Here is a 23,736-nt window from a genome sequence, read left to right on the forward strand (position 1 = left end):
TCTTGTTTTTATTAGAGGAAAATCAGCTCCTGAGAGTCTAATCCAGTTGAGGGTGCTGATTTTGATAGGAGTTGTATTCAAAAACTTGTCACATTATGCAGAAAAGTCGAAGAAATCCTCATCCTTCATCATTATTACATTATTAAGCCTTACCTCTTCTGGAACCATGGTCTTGCATTTTTTTTTCTTTTCTCTATGATGCCAAATTCCCTATCACATGGCATGTAGGAATGTTCTGAAACCAGGAATTTCAAGTCCACTGAATCAAAATGTTTCTTGGTAATAATGTAAATCAGGACCATTAGAATCACCCGATTCTTATTCTGCCCTGCACAGTTATCGGCCCATATTTGTCTAGACACACTCTGATGTTGTAAAAGGAGTTACTAGGCCTACCTTCTCCGCGCCAACAGCAGTGCACATACAACTTACAACATCTAGTGACTACGTTTCCAACTTCGTTTCATTACATACGGACATACTACCTTCTCTGTGCCATTGGCATGGCCATTTACTACCTTCTCAATGAAAAACCTAAAAATTCGAATTTTTGGCAGTTACGACCTTTCCCATGTCAATGCCTCAATTGAGAAGAGAAAGTTATATAACCATTACAAAATCATTCACCTAACAAGCCTCGTATTTGCTATTTACTTAATCGTGGATTAAGTATGAAACAAGATAAGATTCCAAGCCATTGCTAGTTCTAACTATTGTGGTCTGATCACTTGAGGCAGCTCTATCAGTCTATCAACAGTATCAAAACCATTGCACCTGGGAGTATCTTATATTCATTGTGTGTTATATACAGTTGTTTCAGGAGAAACAGTAAATATTTTAGGTGTGGTAGTAAGGACTATTCTGTTTAAAGAATCCATATAAACCCACGTCCAATTTGCAATGGATGTGGAAATACAGCTGTTGGAACACTGCCCACAACAAACCTTACTAATAGTATGAATGAAAGACGAATGAATATGCACAATAGTGGCAAAAAAACCGGACCGACCCTTGTAGCTGATTTCAGAGTCACAGATTCAAATGTTGCTAGTCATAAAACACATTCATCTTGTATAATTAATTGTAACAATGAAATGTATTGCATTTCTTCGATTCTTACCGTCTTTTGTTTCCTTCAGTGCCTCAAACTTACAGACGAAAAAACTTTGACAGTTTTATTTTTATCTGGTATCAATATTACATTTCTACCACTATTCGGCAAAGAAAACTGTGTATTTTTACATTAAATAGCAGTACAAACCTCTAGCTTCACTATCCATATTGAAATTACCACAGTTTGACACAATACACAGCACAGGATTCTTTTGTATCAGCTACAAGGGTCGGGCCGGTTTTTTTGCCACTACTGTACAACGGAATAGTACTTTCTCTTCTCTGACATGATCTGAGGGCGATCTAGTAGGCTCTGATGATGGTGCGTGAAGCACTGAAACAGCTGTAAGCCGGACAGATATTTCATATTTAACACGAGTAAGTCCACTAGTTCATCAATTAATTATATTCAAGTGTTAAAAGTGGTGTACGCAAGATTCAAAATGGAATAAGACACAGAGATGTGTCTTATGATTGAAATTTATATATACTTATTCTATTATAAAAATATTTACACAAAAATAAGTAATTTTTGGAACATTTCAATTTTCATAAACAGCATAATTATGGCATGATTTAGTTCTTGTTGAACTTATACAGACCATGTAATACAGAGTGGTACATGTTTCAACCAATCGAAAGTTCTCCACTTCTTTCCTTACATCAGGGACGTTCTTGTATGAAATGAATATCAGACCACATATAGGTTTATTTACACTTACTCCTATGCAATGCAAACATTCTTTGTACTGTCCTTTTTATTTTTTAATTTTCTTAGTATATGTCTTGTGGTAAAAGTTAGTGAAAAGACACAAGAAAACACCACTTATGAATATGAAATAGATGGATAATCCTTTTAGTTAATCACAGTCAAGCGCCAAACTTCCTATCATGCACGACAGCATCATACAAAACTGGATCTGTAAGCAACAAAACTTAGGTTAGAACTTTAGTTCTACACAAAAATATCCAACAAAAACTTCACCGTAAGTATGAGAGATGCTCCAAAAGTAATGTGATCTATTTTGACGTTTAAAGTTTGGTGGAACAGATATTACACTGATCGTGTAGAAATGCTTACGTTATTTCCGATAAAAGAAGCAACGAAAACGGGTCCATTCCTAGATATAAACTCGTATATAGGGGAATCTGCATAATATATAACATACTTGGAAGAGTTTATTATAATCCATGGGAGGTTACAATAGGCTATATTTAAAAAAATAAAATTATTCAAGTGTTCTTCGACATGCGCGTGAGACAGACGCGTGCACAATACATGCGTAACTATAGAAAATTAATACAAGCTTGGCACATACAGATGAATAAATGGTGAATGTTACTTATGTCCCGACCACTACAGAAACTTGATAAAAATACCTTTAAAATGCATTGGATTGAAAGTAGTCTACTGATTAGTAGATAATTGATGTAATCACTGGGGGAACTTGTAAGTCCACCCAACCCGCCCTAAATACGTACCTTACTTATATACGAAAATCGTAGTGCGTGAACGAAGAATACCGCCATATTTCTTTAATGTAACCAGTGGCGGCTCGTGCCTTTCTTGGATGGGTGTTCACAAAAAAAAATATATTGGTAATGAACACACTGATATATTCTCGTATAGCTGAGTCACACGTCAGAGATAAACGAGGTCTAATATGCATGTACCAAATCTACGCATATAAACCAAAATTAAAACCGTTAAACAAGAGTAGAGTAAAATTAATTCATAGGACTCACCTTCACTGCTGTTTTTGAAGATCTAGATTTATTTGTAGAGAAACTCCATGCGCCTAGTTTTGAGAGATGCAAACTTATCAATAACTCTAATGTTATTAACAATTTTTTTCCCAACATAGCCAATGTACTTAATCAGTCTTCTGTCATTGTATTACGGAGGAATGTTTTAATCCTCTTTTAATTTAACACACTCACAATTTCACACACGTCCGTCTCCACCTTCAAGTACTACTACTCTTTCAACTTTCAATACGCACCATTGCAGCTTGTATTTTCCTTACTTTGCTGAACAAAAGACAACAGAATCAGCCCCCGTGTGTTACGGTATTTAGAAAAGAAAGAGTAAAGAGAGAAAACGAGGAAAGAGGGAGAAAGGAACAGGATGCCAGACCCAAGAGAGATGGAGCATCTCTGTTTCTCTGTCACTAGCACGTTAAGACCTGTGCGAGCAGAGCTATTGCAACCATTGTAACAAACCAGAAAATATTCTCGCCTCAGGCTATTCCACCCTGCTAGAGAAAAATTGTGCGAGCTGCTGTCAATCTGTCCAATGGAGATTTAAAGACACACGAACGGGACGTTCTCTCGAGACGAAATATGTAGGAACGTCATTACACATTGGAAAGTAATAGGTGTAATAATATTAATACAGTAATACGTACGATTATTGTTGGTTTTTAAGGTGTTCACGTGCTCCTGTGCTCATATAGAGGAACCGCCGCTGAATGTAACAGTGGCTTTCAGTGTCGCCAACATAGTAATAATATACACACTTAATCAAACCTAACCTAACCTTTCTCATAATATTGCACACCTAATCAAACCTAACCTAACCTGTCACATAATACACACTTAATCAAACCTAACCTAACCTGTCACATAATACTACACACCTGTAGTAACATTCCTCACATTCAGTATCATTTCGTTTTCATGTATTGCCGGCTCTGCCAATCGTGTCGGTTTCCATCTAGTGAAAGTGGATTATCAATTTTTTTGCAAAGTTATCAGGGGTGATATTGATTGTGAGTTTGTCATAAACAATATCAGCCTTCGCATTCCTACAAAGGATTTAAGATTTCAAAAAAAAAAAATTTACAACAGAAATTCAAAATCTCTTTCTCCAATTTGTACATGCATAAAATATACCAATTTGCATGGAAACAATTTAGATCCTTTTAAAGTATAGTTTCGTTTATTATTTATGTATGTTTGTCTTGTCTTGATTTAAGATATACAGCAATTTTATTTATTCTTGCACCTTTGTAACTTCTGTTTGTGTATTGTGCTGAACTATAATTGGCCTCTGGTTCAGCAACAAATATAAATAAATAAATTAATTAATAATAATAATAATAATAATAATAATAATAATAATAATTGTAATAATAATTATTGTAAGATTGTTTGTATAACTTGTTTCATTCCGTTCACGTACGTAACCTAATTTCTGTATAGACGTTACACACAATCGTTGGGATTTCCTCAAATCTCCTGTCAGTATTTTGTATTTTCTATTCATTTTGAAATAAATCCAATTCTCCATATTAACTTACTATTCATTACCATTTCAAACAAGTCATTGGCGTTATATATTTTTTAAATTTAAGAAAAACTTTATTATACAATGATGTGCAATACAATTGTGCTTAAAAGAGGCGTCATATCGATGTGTGAATCGTTTCTACTATCATTTGCATTGTTGTCTCGACGCTAGGCTTCGTGGAATGATGAAATAGTTAACGGGAAGGCTGCGTCTTGTTTTAAATTCGGGGAGAATAATGATGGAAATTAAAAGAAATATTGCAATATTATTTCAAATCTCAAACATTCTTCCGATCCTAAACTAATAACAATCACGAACAGCATAAATGTTTCATCGAAATGCATATCGATTGTGTTGAACAGCAACCTCGAATATCAAAACATTCAATTTCACAAAAGAGCGAGAAAAAAATATTTTAATATATTGACATAAGAGGATATTATTTTAAATATCTTCTTGTGAAGTTTGTATCCATGCCTGCATATAAGATGTGTTTGTAGAAGATTCGGAAAGACTTTTTTAATACGGATAAAGTGAAATCTCATTAGTTATTAATTTTTTTTTTACATATGAGGTTGCTATTCAACACCATCGATATAGGGATTCGAATAACCCTCTGTTACATTTTATTTTAAATTATTACTAGTGGCTTGTGAAGCAAATGCTGCAAACTAAGTTCATTAGACGTTCAAATAAAAATTTTTCAGATTTATTTTCAGCGAAGAATAGCAGACATTTTGAAAGTTATTTGCTTCCATAATAGTAAAACATACTACCTCTGTTTTTTATGCCAAATACTTTTTCTTGGACTTATCTACCTTCAGTTTTTGAATTTCAACGCGAAGACGCAAATAACAATGTCAGTACGATCAGTGGGTTTTTTCATGTGGGAGTAAAGAATAACTATTTCAGGTCAATGTGGAGTGTAGGTGAAAGTTAAAAAAAGTCAGGTTTGCTATGTTCTCGAACAATAGACATAGCATCTTGGTATAGCTGCTGCATGTAGAGCTTGAAATGTAGAGGCTAAAATCATTTTATCCTGCTAAGAGATCTTGCTGAAATGATAGGGAGACAGCAAAATTTTGTAGGCCTCTTATTTTACCAGTAAGTAATACCGTTTGGTCTTTCCTTAGGAACTGTAATTTTTGCGCTGTCTCGAGCCAATACTGAAGAGATGACGCAAATAAATATCTACACCACACCGCCAATAATTTTATGAAAAAGAACCAACCCCACTTGATTAATAACTATGAAAATATTTGATTTTTACTAACAATATTATTCTCTTATCTAAGTTTTGTAAGTTCATTTGTAAAATAGCCGCCACTCAGTAAATTATGGAAATGATCTAATTTAAGATATTCTCTACATCTACTTATATAACCCAAAAAGTTTCACTTTCGTATCATCAATATAGCATTAATATGTATAATTAGAGTAAGGGAGGGTATTGTCGGATACCATTTTGATGTTTCAAAATAAAGATAATTGAAAAAAGTTAGAACTGGAATTACTTAGTATTATAATAAGCTCTTGGGGTTCCTGCAGATTGTACATAAGTATTAGGTAATTTACATAATATGTATTTCCTGTATAACTTGCAAAGAGAAAACAGAAATAATATCATCACTGACAGAATGGGAAGCTAATGTCGGATATATTAGACATTATTATGTAGGAGGTATGATAATGCATTTAAAATAATATATTGCATATCAGAAACTATTACAATAGTGTTCTGTTTAGCCAACTGATCTGCAAGCCTTTTAACATCATTTCTGGTTCATCCAAAATATTTTCTCTCCATCGTTAACACATAGTCAACTAGCTTCTCTTCAAGTGAAGCTGGAAGTATTGGTTTTCGTCCAAGTTTCGATTTAACGGCTTTGGTGGGCTCAGAGTTGGACCGTACATAATCAAATAATGTTGATCGAGGTACATTGAATCTTTTGGAAGCAGCAAGATAGCCCATTATTTTCTCCCGTACTGCGACAATGGCATTTACCATACCTTCAGACTTCCATTTTTTTAGACTGAATCTCTTTTTTCTTTTACTTTAGGCATCTAAAAATTTCACAAGAAGAAACAATTCGTTACTTCATAATATTCGATTAATTAGAAAATTAATTACTTACATTAATTAAAAATACCCATGAGTAAAAATGTAGTGATTTGTTATAGAAAACATATAAATGGGTTTAAGGCAGCTTTTATGTAGCGAGCAGCATTGAAAGACAGCCGTTAATGTCGTATACTATCCGACATTGCCCTCGGCTACTATCCGACATTGCCCTCAGCTAGTATCCGACATTGGCCGACTCTTCACAAACAGTAAAACAAGCCAGCTGCATGAAACATGTTGTCGATAGCATTTCTGCAATTAGAGAATTAAGAAGCCTTATCTATGGTATATCAAACAGTGCATACCATGTTGTGTAAATATAAGAATAACTTGTAACGAATAAATCACATTACTTACCCTCAAAAAGTTTTTTTTTTTTTTTTTTTTTTTGCAGTCACGTTGAAAACACGCTATTCACAAACAGTGAAGCACTCAACAGTAATGGCTATTCATGCAGATGTTCGTCTACTTGTAGAGAACGTAATGCATTATTTTCACATCAGATTGCACCATTCGATGGAAAAGAAATATGTTATCCGAGATTATCCGACATTACCAGACCTATCCGACAATCCCCTCCCTTACTCTAATTAAAAATAGTCACATCATGGCATTAACTATAATAATATTTCATTTCTAATGGTAATAATGTTATCAAACTAACTCAAGTTTTGTAGATTTTAATATCCAAAATACAGCTGTACTCAGAAAATTACAACCGCAAAATCAGACCTGTAAATTATTTTAGCAAGTCTTGAAGTTTTTAATAACCAATTGAATTTGAACTCTAAATATGTCGGCAATCCTGCAGGTCATGGCTTTCGTGTAATAGCCTATTGTTTATTGTAGTGTGTGTTTTGTTTTACTCTGAAATCACGGCCGACTGTTGAAATGCAATCAGTTTTCAAAACTGACGAAAGATGGATTTTGGAAAATAGGAAAATTATGTAGGAAAATAACGCTTCATTGAAAGTTACTATTTTTCTGAAAATCCTTGGATGCCAAGCTTCAAAATGACGGGCCATTCATTAAAATCCGTTCAGCCGTTCTCCCGTAATTTCCATTACCAGTTCAAATGATAAATATAGATATTTTACGACTTCCTTTTCCGGTTCAACTGACTCGTATAACTGAAGACCTACCCGAAATGAGAATGTAACCAACAAATCTATAACACACGTTCCAGGAGAAAGGAATATAATTTCTGACGTATTTCGTTGGGCCTACATTTACCAGCAGAACCATTAGATTAACCGAGGATACAAGTTTTTTCAGCTATTGGATGCGATAATTTATTGTTATAAATGAATGCTTCAAAATTACATTTTCTTCCGAAGTCACACATTCATTAATTTGTTGCCAGATCCTTTTTCTGGGAAGGTCTTCAATTATACCAAATATGAGAAAAATTCATCGTGAATACAAACCGGAGAGACAAATGATAATCTCATTTCGAAATAGTGATGAGTATAAGCATATCAAAGTAAGTTTCAGCATATAAATCGAGAAGCAAGAAAGATCAAAGTAGCATACGAATAAATACCATGCATTCTTCAGAAGATATGCCAACAGGCAGGATCTAGCCTTAAAGCATAAATTAAATATTAAGAATGTAAGTGCTTATAGGTGTGTGAGATGAACTTTCACTCCTAGGATTATCTCTAGCATTAGCAATTGTCTTACCAGTTGTATCCAAGTGATGTACTTTTTCCACCAAAGATATTTACGTAACCTGGGTCCCATCGCAGACAACATGTAGTATGTGTGCATAAACACATGTGCGACTGAATTGAGATATGCGACAATAACACCCTGTGCGCCTGAAATATAATATAATATAATATCTATACTAATAATAATTCTGTAGCCGAAATTTTTCGGGTAATTTTCGATTTTCAAATAATAATTGGTCCTAACATACATAATTAACCACCCTGAAACCGAAAATAGCATTTTTGAAATTTTTGTTTGTATGTCTGTCTGTATGTTTGTTACCTTTTCACGCGATAATGGCTGAACCGATTTATATGAAAAGTGGAATATAAATTAAGTTCGTTGTAACTTAGATTTTAGGCTATATGGCATTTAAAATACTTTATTTAAAAGGAGGGTTATAAGGGGGCCTGAATTAAATAAATCGAAATATCTCGCTTATTATTGATTTTTGTGAAAAATATTACATAACAAAAGTTTCTTTAAAAATGATTTCCGATAAGTTTTATTCTTTACAAAATTTTGATAGGACTGATATTTAATGAAATAAGTGAGTTTTAAAATTAAAATAACGCCATCTAAGACGGTGCAATGAATTAAGAACAAATGGCTTCGTCTATAATGGGCCTTGGACAACAACAATCGAAACAGGGGCCTTGAACATCAACAATCGAAAGCTATTAAACATAGCCTACAGAGAATGTTTCTGTATTTGTATGAAGTAATATCAGAAGCTAAATTAACCGATTTGTATAATTAATTATTATTTCACCATTGGAAAGTGTAGTTTCTCTAGATGGACATAATGCTATAACGTTATTACAATAACGTCTGAGTAAATCGAGGACAGGTAAGATTAAAATAGCTTCTTTTGCACAGAAAATTTGATCGGCTATTTTGTACATTCGTTTTCTGTATTTCTTAAAATAATATTTATGTACACTTATTTTAATCTCAGAGAATTAACGAACAACGAGAGTGTATTGATTTAGTATGCAGTAATAGTACGTTAGCATAGCAATCCATTATTTTATAATTCAAATTTTAACTATGCTCAATTGAATCGTGTTAAAATACATAAAATATATATGCAATAAATGCAATGCAAAAAAAAATTGGGTAATGAGCGAAGCAGATTATCTTGCGCTGTTGTAAAAGTTGTTCCCTGGATCAAACGTCCTATTTTAATTATGTAATTACTTTATATTTATTTCTAACAGGTGCAGCGGAGCGCACGGGTACGGTATGGCTAGTAATATAATATAATAATATAATATAATATAATATAATATAATATAATATAATGTAATATAATATAATTGTTTAATTTAAATTTCAAAATTGTATTAAATTTTATTTTGTGTACGACAGTTTGACATGTTTTTTAGATAATATTGTTAAAAAAATCTAAAATCATATTGAAGACAACAATGTATTCCGACAAATGTTATAATAAACCATATTCACTGAAGATAAAAAATATAATATAATATAATATAATTGTTTAATTTAAATTTCAAAATTGTATTAAATTTTATTTTGTGTAAGACAGTTTGACATGTTTTTTTTAGATAATATTGTTAAAAAAATCTAAAATCATATTGAAGACAACAATGTATTCCGACAAATGTTATAATAAACCATATTCACTGAAGATAAAAAATATAATATAATATAATATAATTGTTTAATTTAAATTTCAAAATTGTATTAAATTTTATTTTGTGTAAGACAGTTTGACATGTGTTTTTACATAATATTGTTAAAAAAATCTAAAATCATATTGAAGACAACAATGTATTCCGACAAATGTTATAATATACCATATTCACTGAAGATAAAAAAATATAATATAATATAATATAATATAATATAATATAATATAATATAATATAATATAATATAATATAATATAATATAATATAATATAATATAATATAATATAACATAATATAATAAACTTACCCGGTATGTAATTCATATGGACCCATGAGTAAATCAGTGTTAGTGTGCGATGGTATAAGTGCAGGAAAGATATTTGAGAGTCTTTCTTTCGAAGAACGAAGAAAACCTGAAGAATAAACAGATATTTTTATAAAAAAATATTTATATGTAAACAGCTGCAGAGGAAGTCTGTGACAATACATTTTCTAGCTAGGGTACTTTACAAATACATGTGGCACAATAAAGATCAAAGTTATAGATGCAGAAAGATGTAAATGCTGAGGATCTGTATTATTGTTTATGTTATATTACACTGCGTAACAAATTTTAACTTTTTTTTTTTTGCGCTGGGCATGTGCTACATGTTTTCTACATAATTTGAATCTCCTGAATACGAATATGACAATTAAAAACAGTTGTTTGTTACGGTTTTTGAGAAATTTTCGAATTTATATCTATTCAAAATACTGCTTTACACAATGACAATAAGGTTAAATATTCACTGTTAAGAAGAGTACAGCTTTCTTTTTCTACATTTTCTTTTATGCTGGGCATCAGGTACATCACGAGCTAAAGTCCAAAAATAGTCTGCTAGCATATTGGTACTCCACTGTCCTTGACGTCTTTGTTCCGTAGTTGAAATTTCTTGATGAAAGCACTTACCATGCTTATCACTGAAATTGCCACAATTCTCGGGGAAAAAAGTCAAGATGGGAGTGAAAGAAGTGAATTTTCAGGGACATGTTACAACCCATAGTTTCATACGCCAACAATAGTTCTTCATAATTCTCACTTCCACGATTACCCAGAAAATTTAATACAACCTCCTTGAATGCAATCCAAGCGGCTCTCTCTTTTTCTTCCAACAAAGATTCGAAGTGATTGTCCTTCATTATTTCTCTAATTTGTGGTCCATTGAAAACTCTCTTTTGTTTTTGAGTCACTAATAGCAGAAAAATTTTCCTGGATACGTTAAAATACCTCAGTTTCATTATTAATCCCTTTAACAAAATTCTTCATTAACCCTAGCTTAATGTGCAAACAGGGTAGAATTACTTTGTGCGAGATCGTGCGTATTTGCTTGTTTTCCGCACAGAACCAATACGCGGTAAGTGTGAAATACCACATTCAGTATTCCCAACGTAATACACATAACAACTTCCCTCTTCTTACCGCTTAAGCGCGACATTCATTTTACTGCTTTAGGCTTTTAACATATTATTTTTAGAGACGTTTAACATAGTAATAATTATAAATTGGAAACTTACCACTGCAATTTCACCTAAATTGCAATGTTAATTATTGTTTTTGAATATTTGCAAAAATTAAGTAAAGTCTACTACTCCACGAAACTTATTGCATTCCTGATACAAGTAACATTAAGGAAGCCGTGAAAAAATCAACGAGATTCTAGATGTCGATGTTATTACTGCAATATGTTATATAAATAATATTGTTAAAATATTAAAATGAAAATAAATCATTACATAACCTTACCGTTTGTTTTAAGTTCGCATTTATAGACTGGGGGAAAAAAAATATAGACGTATATCACGGCCTGCTGGAGTATAGTAAACACAGAAAACATTTTACAGCAACAATGTTGAAGAAAGATATTTTGGTGTTCCGAAGTTGGCGTCATTAAACAGAAACCAACATGGAGATTTCATTGCAACTAATTAGAAATTCGTCTTTCAGGTATGTAATAAACGATCTTCGCACAAAATACGTATGACACACGAGCGGTATGTTTGTTTTCATGTTCTCGGAAATTAAAAAAGCTCAACTACGTTTCGCTTTTTCAATCTTTTCCTCGACCATGAAAACGTCAACATACCGCTCTTGTAACGGATATTACTATTACTTTGAGGTTCAAGGGATTGATGTATAATATTTTTCTTCCCTGGCTCTAGTGATTGTAGTGTTGGTCATATAATGCTTATCTCGAACGTGACTGTCCCATTCACACAGAAAGCAGCAACATTTTGTGTAGCCTAATTGCATTCCAAGAAGCAATGCTACCACCTTCAAATCCGCACATATAAACTATTCGTACTTTGAATATTATCATTAAAGCACACTTTAAAATAATACATAGCCTACCATGGAAATATTATGGTAAACTGAAGCGATTTCCTATGGCGAACCTGTTTCTCCTCTCCAAATGGAACCGAAATGGGCAATAAAACAATTTCCGATTCTATAAGCGGTTTTGACTGGATGGTCTATTGCAAAATATAAAGTACAGTAATGTCATTAAAGCTCACAGTGAAAGAAATACGCATCTAAATTAAAATCAGGCAAATTCAAGCGAATTCATACCGCGAACCTGTTTCAACCCCTCCAAATAGACTCGTAAAAGGGCAATAAAATAATTTCCGTTTCTACAAGTGCTTCTAACATGGTGGCCAACTTATACTAATATTGCTTTCACATAATGCCCCACTTTGATTATTGTGATTTTCTACTGATTGACTTCAATGTCAACCAGTCGCAAAGAGATTACAACGTGTTCATAATTCTTGTGTTCGCTTCGTCTACGATGTCCGTCGCGCTGACCACATTACCCCATCCTTCCAAACTCTAAACTGGCTACGGCTTAACGAACGTAGAAATTTTCATTCTCTTGTTGTCCTTTTCCAAGTCCTTCACACTTCTACACCTACCTACTTTGCCTCCCGTTTCAGTTACCTGTCATCATATAATCTCTTCACACGCACGCAAAATAGCCGCATACTAGCCATACCAACACATAAGACATCATCGTATTCATCATCATACACAATCTCGCTCTCGCGCTTGTGGAATACCCTACCCAGTGACATCAGAGACTGTCGGAATTTAGTAGCGTTCAAAAGCAAACTTATTAAGCATTTTCTTACTGCGTAGAGAAGGTTTAATTTTTACTTAATCAATAAGAGAAATGCTTCTCTCTTCTTAACTTTTACAATAAACTGTCTAGCTTATATTAATCAGTTAATCTTTTAGTACTTTGATTTTTATTGTATTTGTAAATTTAATATTAATTGTAATTATAATTGTAATTGTATTCTTAATATTGTAGTTGTAATCCCCTGATAGAGGGGAAGAGAATGCTTGATGGCCTTATCTATACCAGGTTAAATAAATAAATAAATAAATGTAAAAATAAATGAGTATAAAATAAATGAATATAAAAATAAATAAACATAAAAATAAATAAATATAAAAATAAATAAATAAGTAAATAAATAAATATAATAATAAATAAATAAATAATGATAATAATAATTATAATAATTTATTCCTAATATCTCCACTCATAAGAAAAACCAACGTAAATAGAAACACGTGATTAAAATTACTATGAGTGATTGATGCCTGACCGGATCACGTAGCTGCAATGCTCTCCAAAAAAAATACTTCCCTTTCGTTTAACGTCTTTTGTTTCTGCTGTCATACAGACAGTATATCCTACATTTAAAACATATAAGATGTGGAAATATATGAGCCGTTCAGAGCAAAAGTGGTGTAAGTCAAAATTGGGTATTGAGATTTAAAGTAAAATTCTGTAAAATACAGCGCAAAGTAGCAATTAATATATTCTTCTTGCTATCCACTGACTGATAATAGTTTAAATAAAATGAATATTAATTGCTACTTTGCGCTGTATTTTACAGAATATTTACTTTAACCCTCATTACCCATTTTTGACTTACACCACTTCTGTTTTGAACGGCTCATATATTGCATAATGGTTGATTCTCTGATAACACTGGTCAACAGTCATTATGCGCCAGATATAAAACTAACAAATTCTTACTAATTTCGACCTCCAGAATTTAAAAATAACACGCAAAATGTTCCATCAGTTCGGGTTTTAGAGATAAAAAATATAATTCATTTTCTATGCATTTCACTTTAAAATAAACGTATTTCATGTGTAACTATTTTGTTTTATAAATGTGGTGACTCATTATTTATTTATTTATTTATTTATTTATTTATTTATTTATTTATTTATTTATTTATTTAATATACAAAACAAGTAAGTTAATTAAATTTAAGGCATAAACAATTCAACCAGTTGTGATACACAGAAATTGATAATAAATATCATGCAAACTACTTCAAATTACAAACACAAACAATTTATCAACAGAGCTATACAGATTACTATTCAATTTAAAGCATATACAATTCATCGGCCAAAACTATACAAATATAGGGGAGAGTCGGGCAGCACCGGACCCTTGCCTTTTACAAAAATATGATTATACAAATTGAAATATAAATAGGCACCTCCTATGAACAAGTGTTCAGATCTCAGAAAGTATGTGTTGTAGGACCCATGTTTATTAGACATTTTTCTTGTTTTGAGGTTTTCACCTCCTAAAATATTGGATACTTTTTAACATTCTGTATATTCCTATGTAACAGAAATTAGCAACAAACTTAATTTTATGTTTATGATGAATTGTTTATTATTATAAATTGAATTAATCTATTTGATAGTAATTGTACAAATTTGTATAGCTTAATGAAAGTATGCTTGTAACTTGAATTAATCTGTTTACTTTGTATTGTATATGTTTGTATAGCTTTGGCCGATGAATTGTATATGCTTTAAATTGAATAGTAAACTGTATAGCTCTATTGATAAATTGTTTGTGTTTGTAATTTGAAGTAGTTTGCATGATATGTATTATCAATTTCTGTATAGGCCTATCACAACTGATTGAATTGTTTATGCCTTAAATTGAATTGTTTTGTATTATACATATAGCTCAACTGATGAATGATCGTTTGCGTTTGTAAATTTAATAATCTGATTGGCTATGTATTGTATATTTTTAGTAGAGCCATCGATGTAGCTCAGCCGGCAGACTCGCTGGGCTGCTGATCCGGAGCTGCGTTCAGGCTTGGGTTGGATCCCCCTTTGGTCTCGTTGAATGGTTTCTTCCGAGGTTTTTTCCCCAGCCGTGGGACTGAAGCCGGATGGTCTATGGCGAGTTCTCGGCATCACTTCATTCCACCCCTTTAATCTGATTACCTGGTTGGGTTTTTCCGAGGTTTTCCCCAACCAAAAGGCAAATGCCGGGTAATCTTTTGGCGAATCCTCGGACCTCACCTCATCTCACTACATCTCGCCAAAATATTGTAAAAAAAATTGCAGAAAATTGTAAAACTGTAAAACTTTGTAATTGTAATGTTGTAAAATTTTGACTTGTTCCACTTCTTAAAGCTTCAGAGCTCATGTAAGATCTATGGAATATAAGGATACGTACACGCTGGAGCGACGATAAATGATAAAAGAAGCAGCGATGCTATATCAGAGAGAATTGAAGCATGCGTTGTCATTGAGGTGTGCATATTGGAGTAACGATAAAAGCGAAGATACACGATAAAAGCAACGAAAAAGCAAAGTTCCATTTCCTTCGCTCTTGTCGTTCATATGATCTCTGATTAAGATAATATTAATCTGTATAAATACCGGTGGTTACCAATATATCCGAATATTAACCGATTTATTATTATTTCGGCTTATTAAATTAATTATTGTAGATATTGACAAATTGATCAGTTGTGTATTTATTCGTCCCATGTTATGTGATCACAAGAACCAATCACAACACAACGAATTTATACTATCTTTGGGATGAGAAACGGGTTCAATTTTGTACGTATTTAAGTTATATTAACCTTGAACTTGGCAGCTGATACTTTCTATATATCTTCTCTCATTAAGTGGATGCATAGAATATCTTCTACTGATAAATCAAAATGTTCGCTTCCCGCGTCCTCGTTGCTCCGATATGAACACTTGATTCTTTGATAATACCAAAGCGTCGCTAGGTCATTTCTCTTATCGTTTATCGTTGTTCCAACGTGTACCTACCCTAATAAATGAATGAATGAAAATGAATTTTTAAAATATACCGATTCAATTACGAAAATAATTCACGAGCGAACTATTTAAAAGTTATAATAAGATAATTTTTCGCTAAGTAATACGTTAATAATAACAAACAAAGTTGTATTTGAAAATATAATAGATTTAAGTCAATAATATTTATTTGTAACAAGTGCAGCGAAGCGCATGGGTATGGCTTGCAAATAAATAAAAGCGGGAAAGTATTGTATACGGAAGTGAAGGTTTCAGTTGCCTGTGGCCGTGATCAGGAACCAAACAAGAGCTGTTCAACACCAAAAGCAAGCGCTCTGCCGATATACGAGACATAAAACTCGGATGACCGTGGACTTCAATCGATAACAGCTGGATTTGTCGACAGAAGAGGGCAGAGAGCACGCGGGAATTCAGATCGATCTGTCATTTGCATAAACAAAAGCACTGAAGTAAAAATTGAAACAAACGAAATATACCAATAACGTTATTAATATTTTTCTGAGCTTTTTTTTAGTCTTGATTGTGTGAATGCATCACCTAAAGTCAATACACAGCTTAAAGATATTCCCTGCTTCGTGAATTAACGATATCTCTTCTATGAAGGTAAACAAGTTATTTATATTGTACTTCTAATCTGTGAAATTTTTAAAAATTAATTGCCAATATCACGTGGACTGTTGTATAAAATTATTATACAATGAGTGTGTAATAGCTAGAAGGGTTGCATAATCTTCTCGAAATAAGGTTAGGTAGTAGAAAACAAAATCTACTGTAGTTGTGAAATTGAATACGTAGGCCTATCCATTACATTTAAGTTACAGTATATCTCTATACCGATACTTCTCAGTTCTCAGTATCTTGTATTATTATTATTATTATTATTATTATTATTATTATTATTATTATTACTTTTCTACTCCTATGAGTCTATTAATTTTATACTATACGTTGGTTAGATCCAAGCTTGAATATGCATCTGTTGTGTGGAACTTCATTACTTCCACTGACTCGGCTAAATTGGAGAATATTCAAAGAAAATTTATTTCCTTGTGTTCTTATAGATTTATACCTAATTCCGATTATAAATATGAGATTAACTGCAAATATTTTAATTGCTGTAGTTTATTTACCAGACGTCAAGATCTTGATTATTACTATTTTTTTTTTGTAAAGTTATTAAGGGTGATGTTGATTGCGAATCATTCATGAGCAATATCAGTCTTCGTATTCCTGCTAAGGGTTTAAGATTTCATAATTTTTTTGTAATAGAAATTCAAAATCTCTCTCTCTCCGGTCTGCAGATGTATAAAATATGCTAATTTGCATGGATTGAACTTTGATCCATTTAATGTATAACTTTTTGAGTTTTATGTCAGTTGTTATTAATTTATGCCTTTTGTTTAGATACGTATTATAATATTCTCGTCATCTTGTATATATTTGTAATACTATTTATATGATTCCATTCTTCATTTATATGATTCCATTCTTCATTTGTAAGATTACATTCTTTCATTTGCAATTATCATTTTATTTAATTGGCATTATTTTAATAATAATTATTCCATTGTACTTTATTTTAATTTATGCTCGACCATGCCGAAATGTAGTAATTATACACCTGGTAGCAGTCCTTTAATGCATGTCATTAAAGTACACCTACTCATTAAAGTACAGGTGTTTTCAGCCAATGACAACTCAGCTTACAGGTGTTCAGCCAATAACAAGTCAGGTTTGTACCGTTATAAAACCGCAAGTATCGATTATTCTCGGATATGCAATCGAAAGAGAATTAGCGAAAAGTCACGGAGGCTGGAAATCCAATACTGTCGCAGAAGGTTATGTTCTGTTACTATAATGATTAGCGTTAATTGTAAATAATATTCAAATAAATTCAATTTGTCATCTCGTTTTTCAATGTCAAATGCAATAATCAAGGTTATACCAAGTTTAAAGGGGTTACACAAGGTCAATGACATTATTGTTCCTCGGAAAAAATCAATACTTTCGCGCACATCTCACAATTCACGACCTAGAACAAAGTCACTTCCGATCTTGTCAGATACGAATAAAATGTATAAGTTACATCTGAATAATTTCAAGTTAGAAATATGGTCGAGCATAAAAAGTCGTATGAAACTCGCCTATGATGGTAATTAAGAAGCTCGTATGAAAATCATAAACATCCATACTCGCTTCTTAATTACTATCATTATAGGCTCGTTCCATAATGTACTATTATATCATTGCTAATAGTTTTGTTATATTGTCTTTGTGCTGAACTGTAATTGGCCACTGGCTGTTGTACAGCACATTAAATATAAATAAATAAATAAATAAATAAAAATTATTATTATTGTTATTATTAGCATTATGATGATGATATTATTATTATTATTATTATTATTATTATTATTATTATTATAAAATTAAACAGCTGGAAGATTGTTTAATGCAATAAATTTTAGGTGAGATAACAAACGAAAAACATCTATCATAGCATTTCTTTTCTTCTTCAAAATTAGGTAAAAATGTGTTTTTGCTTGCGTGTAGGCTTAATTGTGTGAAGTAACTATTTTAGGTCCACACTCGTAGAGTAACGGTTAGCGCGAAATCAAGTAGCCCGGGTTCGATTCCGGGTAGGGACAAGTTACCTGGTTGAGTTTTCTCTCAACCCAATATGAGCAAATGCTGGGTAACTTTCGGTGCTGGACCCCGCATTCATTTCACCGGCATTATCACCTTCATCTCATTCAGACGCTAAATAACCTAAGAAGTTGATAAAGCGTCGTAAAATAACCTACTAAAACTATTTTAGGAAAAAACATATCGTCCGTGCTGATTCATTTTAAAAATACTAAAAATTACCAAAATTTCACCAGACTCTCCCCCTTAATTTTCTAACTTGCTATATATTTTCTCTGCTAGTAAATAAAAGAATGCTGATTCATTTTAAAATACTAAAAATTACCAAAATTTCACCAGACTCTCCCCCTTAATTTTCTAACTTGCTATATATTTTCTCTGCTAGTAAATAAAAGAATGCTGATTCATTTTAAAATACTAAAAATTACGACAAATTTCACCAGACTCTCCCCCTTAATTTTCTAACTTGCTATATATTTTCTCTGCTAGTAAATAAAAGAATGCTGATTCATTTTAAAATACTAAAAATTACCAAAATTTCACCAGACTCTCCCCCTTACTTTTCTAACTTGCTATATATTTTCTCTGCTAGTAAATAAAAGAATGCTGATTCATTTTAAAATACTAAAAATTACGAAAAATTTCACCAGACTCTCCCCCTTAATTTTCTAACTTGCTATATATTTTCTCTGCTAGTAAATAAAAGAATGCTGATTCATTTTAAAATACTAAAAATTACCAAAATTTCACCAGACTTTCCCCCTTAATTTTCTAACTTGCTATATATTTTCTCTGCTAGTAAATAAAAGAATGCTGATTCATTTTAAAATACTAAAAATTACCAAAATTTCACCAGACTCTCCCCCTTAATTTTCTAACTTGCTATATATTTTCTCTGCTAGTAAATAAAAGCATGCTGATTCATTTTAAAATACTAAAAATTACGAAAAATTTCACCAGACTCTCCCCCTTAATTTTCTAACTTGCTATATATTTTCTCTGCTAGTAAATAAAAGAATGCTGATTCATTTTAAAATACTAAAAATTACCAAAATTTCACCAGACTTTCCCCCTTAATTTTCTAACTTGCTATATATTTTCTCTGCTAGTAAATAAAAGAATGCTGATTCATTTTAAAATACTAAAAATTACCAAAATTTCACCAGACTCTCCCCCTTAATTTTCTAACTTGCTATATATTTTCTCTGCTAGTAAATAAAAGCATGCTGATTCATTTTAAAATACTAAAAATTACGAAAAATTTCACCAGACTCTCCCCCTTAATTTTCTAACTTGCTATATATTTTCTCTGCTAGTAAATAAAAGAATGCTGATTCATTTTAAAATACTAAAAATTACGAAAAATTTCACCAGACTCTCCCCCTTAATTTTCTAACTTGCTATATATTTTCTCTGCTAGTAAATAAAAGAATGCTGATTCATTTTAAAATACTAAAAATTACCAAAATTTCACCAGACTTTCCCCCTTAATTTTCTAACTTGCTATATATTTTCTCTGCTAGTAAATAAAAGAATGCTGATTCATTTTAAAATACTAAAAATTACCAAAATTTCACCCGACTCTCCCCTTTAATTTTCTAATTTTCTGTATATTTTCTCTGCAGAGAATGGCTCACACGACTACCAAGCAGCATCTCAGACAGAGGGTACAGAAATTAGAAGAGCAGGTTCGTTTCTTGATGAGCGAAATGAAACGCATTAAACAAAAGTATGAAGATGACGACTCACCGGAGAAAGACGTAGAAATAGAAATTTACGAGGAGCAGGGGGACAACTTCAAATTAAGTGAAAAAGAAAATAAGGATCAAGAATTGTGGACGAAGTTGGAGGACGACAGAAACAAAGAGCACTCGCTGCGACTCAAATTCCAAGAGGAGCTGAGGGAGGAGAAGGAAGTGCAGCTGAGGCTGAAGCAAGAGAGGGACAGCGAGCAAGAGCTGAGGCTCAAACTGGAAGTGGAGCTCATCAAGGAGCGGGAGCTGCGCCTCAAACTGGAGCGAGACTGGAATATCGGACAAGAGAGGTGCCTCAGGCTGGAGGAGGAGCTTCGCGAGGAGCGTGAGGAGCTGGCGAAGCTGAAGAGTGAGCTGTACATGCAGCAAGAGCAGCAGCGGGACGCGGAGAGGCGGTGTGCCGAGCAGTGCGAGGACAAGCATCTGCACAAGGAAACATGGGTAAGCTCACCAGCCGCCACTGCGTGGTAGAACTATGCAGTAGCGGCTGGTGGTCAAAATAATGAGTGTGCTACAATCTCTATACCTGCCTACTATATACACTTATATGTATTTATCTTAATTTGAGACTCGCCTAGTGACGAAATATGAAATCCATACGACGTTCCTTTCTACTACAGAACTTGTCAATTACCCTGGTGTTAAACCCCTCCATCTTGGACATCATACTCTTTTCTATTGACAGAATTGCAAGAGCAGTGAGACGATCCTGGGACATAGTGTTCCTTAAAAACGTTTTTATACGTTTAAAGAAAGAAAAACATCTTTCTGGCTCAGCAGTGGTCATTGGTGTTGTAACCAAAATATTTAACAACTTTGTTACTTCACAGAATGGATCCTGTTTTTTTTATGTTTAATATTGGTCGACCAGCAAACTTGCTATACAGACCACTGTTAAATTATGGAATATCACATGCAGAATATCATGCTGAGGTTGGCTCTAAAGGCTCCTCTAATTAACTTAAATTAATTAATTGAACATTTTTGTGAATTATGTGAACAAAAATATGATGATTTTCTGTGTTAAATTATGAAGAGTCGTCAGTATCACTAAGAAGGATGTCTTGAGGGAGTTTCCTTTTAAGTCGAGATGGCTGACAAGATCTTGCTCCAATGTTATATGTCACAGCTTCAGGAACACCAGGAAGTTTGTTGAAGAAAGATTTTGACATTGAATGGATGTACTGTTCTAGTGGAAGAATTCCCAATTCTTGATGCAGTTGTTGATTTCTTACAAACCAGGGGGCATTTGTTGCAGTACGCAGGAACTTGTTCTGGAGAACTTGTAGGCGATGCATGTATGTCTTATTTGCAGTCCCCCACACTGGCGCTGCATAAGTTAAAAGAGGTCGTACAAGCGAGGTGTAGAGTAGCATTGAACAGTCCAATCCAATTTGTGAACGTCTATTATCCAAAGGGTATAATTTTCGAATTCTAGAAGAGGTTAGTGTGACAATGCGAGTTATATGGGCATTCCATGTGAGTTTCGTGTCTAATAATATTCCCAAATATTTGACAGCTTCTTGACTAGAGAGCCATGTAACTTGTTCATTTAGAAGAACCAAAGGAGGTGGATTATGAATAGGCCTTAAAGAGAAGATTTTAGCTTCTGTCTTGGTAATGTTGAGTAGTAATCTCCCGTCAGAGAATCATTTAGACAGCTCCTGTAAGGATGTCTGAGGAGTGCTGATTGCAGTATTTAGGTTACTATGACTTTTGGAAGCGAAACCTGGACTCTACCTGAACGAGCAATAACCATCTTAAATACGTGGGAAAGGAAAATTTTAAGAAAAATTTATGGCCCTATTTATGATAAGGGAGAGTGGAGAATTAGGACCAATTCTGAACTACAAAAACTATATAAAGATTCAAGTATTGTCACTGATATAAAAATTAGACGGCTGGAGTGGCTGGGCCACATTATCAGAATGGACAATAATAATATTCCTAAAAGATTACTAGATGCCACGCTAAGTGGTAAAAGAAGAGCAGGAAGACCAAAACTACGATGGTTGGATGATGTTCAGGATGATCTAGTTAAAGTAGGAATTAAGAGAAGGAGACGGAGAGCCCTAGAGAGGGAAGATTGGGCGGCAATTCTTAAGGAGGTCAAGGCTAAACTAAAAGGGCTGTATGACCACAGATGATGATGATGATGAGAATAAAAGAGAACTGTATCGTCAGCATACATAGCTATGTGTGACGGTTGTAAACATGGAATGTCATATGTGAAGATATTGAAGAGAAGTGGTGACAGTATAGATCCTTGTTAAAAAGTTGTGACAGACTACAGTACTAATCGATATTAGCACTTATCGCGATCAGGCTCGACCACGATTACCGAAATGTGGTGACCAACGAGTTAGCGTACGTACACGTTGGAGCAACGATAAACGATAAGAGAAATGGTCTAGCGACGCTTTGGTATTATCAAAGAATCAAGTGTTCATATCGGAGCAACGAGGACGCGGGAAGCGAACATTTTGTTTTATCAGTAGAAGATATTCTATGCATCCACTTAATGAAAGAAGATAATGTAGGAAATATCAGCTGCTATGTTCAAGGTTAACATAACTTAAATACGTACAAAATTAAACCCGTTTCTCATCCTAAAGATAGTATAAATTCGTTGTGTTGTGATTGGTTCTTGTGATCACATAACATATGACGAATAAATACACAACTGATCAATTTGTCAATATCTACAATAATTAATTTAATATGCCGAAATAATAATAAATCGATTAATATTCGGATATATTGATAACCACCCGTCATTATACAGATTAATATTATCTTAATCAGAGATCATATGAACGACAAGAGCGAAGAAAATGGAACTTTGCTTTTTCGTTGCTTTTATCGTGTATCTTCGCTTTTATCGTTACTCCAATATGCACACCTCAATAACAATGCATGCTTCAATTCTCTCTGATATAGCATCGCTGCTTCTTTTATCGTTTATCGTCGCTCCAACGTGTACGTACCCTTAGAAAGAGATCACAAAATCGTAGGTCAGATATCTTTGAACGCCAGTGTACAGTAAAAAAATGTATAAATATGATAGAAATGTTTATTAAAATTAAGAACGTAATAAAGCGAAGTTCATGTTGCGCTGATACCATTACGTTGGAGATACAGAATTTCATATTTTTAAATTAATAGTAGGGACTAAAACTAATATTTATATGATGAATAAGTTTGTGCACCCCTGAGTACGTTCAGGCGATGAGGCTAGTTAATTTCTGTACTATATGGAAGGATC

General features: G+C 33.0%; 1 protein-coding gene across 2 annotated transcripts in view; it reads left to right on the forward strand.

Annotated features, from left to right (window-relative positions):
• The first annotated feature begins 1,424 nt into the window (after positions 1-1,424).
• LOC138691587 (golgin subfamily A member 6-like protein 7) overlaps positions 1,425-23,736 on the forward strand; it is a 39,401-nt gene continuing 17,089 nt past the window's right edge. Inside the window, exons 1-2 of one of the 2 annotated variants that reach the window (XM_069813708.1) lie at positions 1,425-1,491; positions 20,343-20,912. In XM_069813708.1, coding sequence (XP_069669809.1) covers positions 20,346-20,912 — 567 coding nt within the window. In that variant the 5' untranslated portion in view covers positions 1,425-1,491; positions 20,343-20,345. Of the gene's footprint in view, positions 1,492-16,459; positions 16,675-20,342; positions 20,913-23,736 lie in introns of those variants that run through there. The other variant, XM_069813697.1, reaches the window with a different exon arrangement.

The sequence above is a fragment of the Periplaneta americana genome, chromosome 2, assembly GCF_040183065.1.
Source record: "Periplaneta americana isolate PAMFEO1 chromosome 2, P.americana_PAMFEO1_priV1, whole genome shotgun sequence".
Taxonomy (NCBI): Eukaryota; Metazoa; Arthropoda; class Insecta; order Blattodea; family Blattidae; genus Periplaneta; species Periplaneta americana.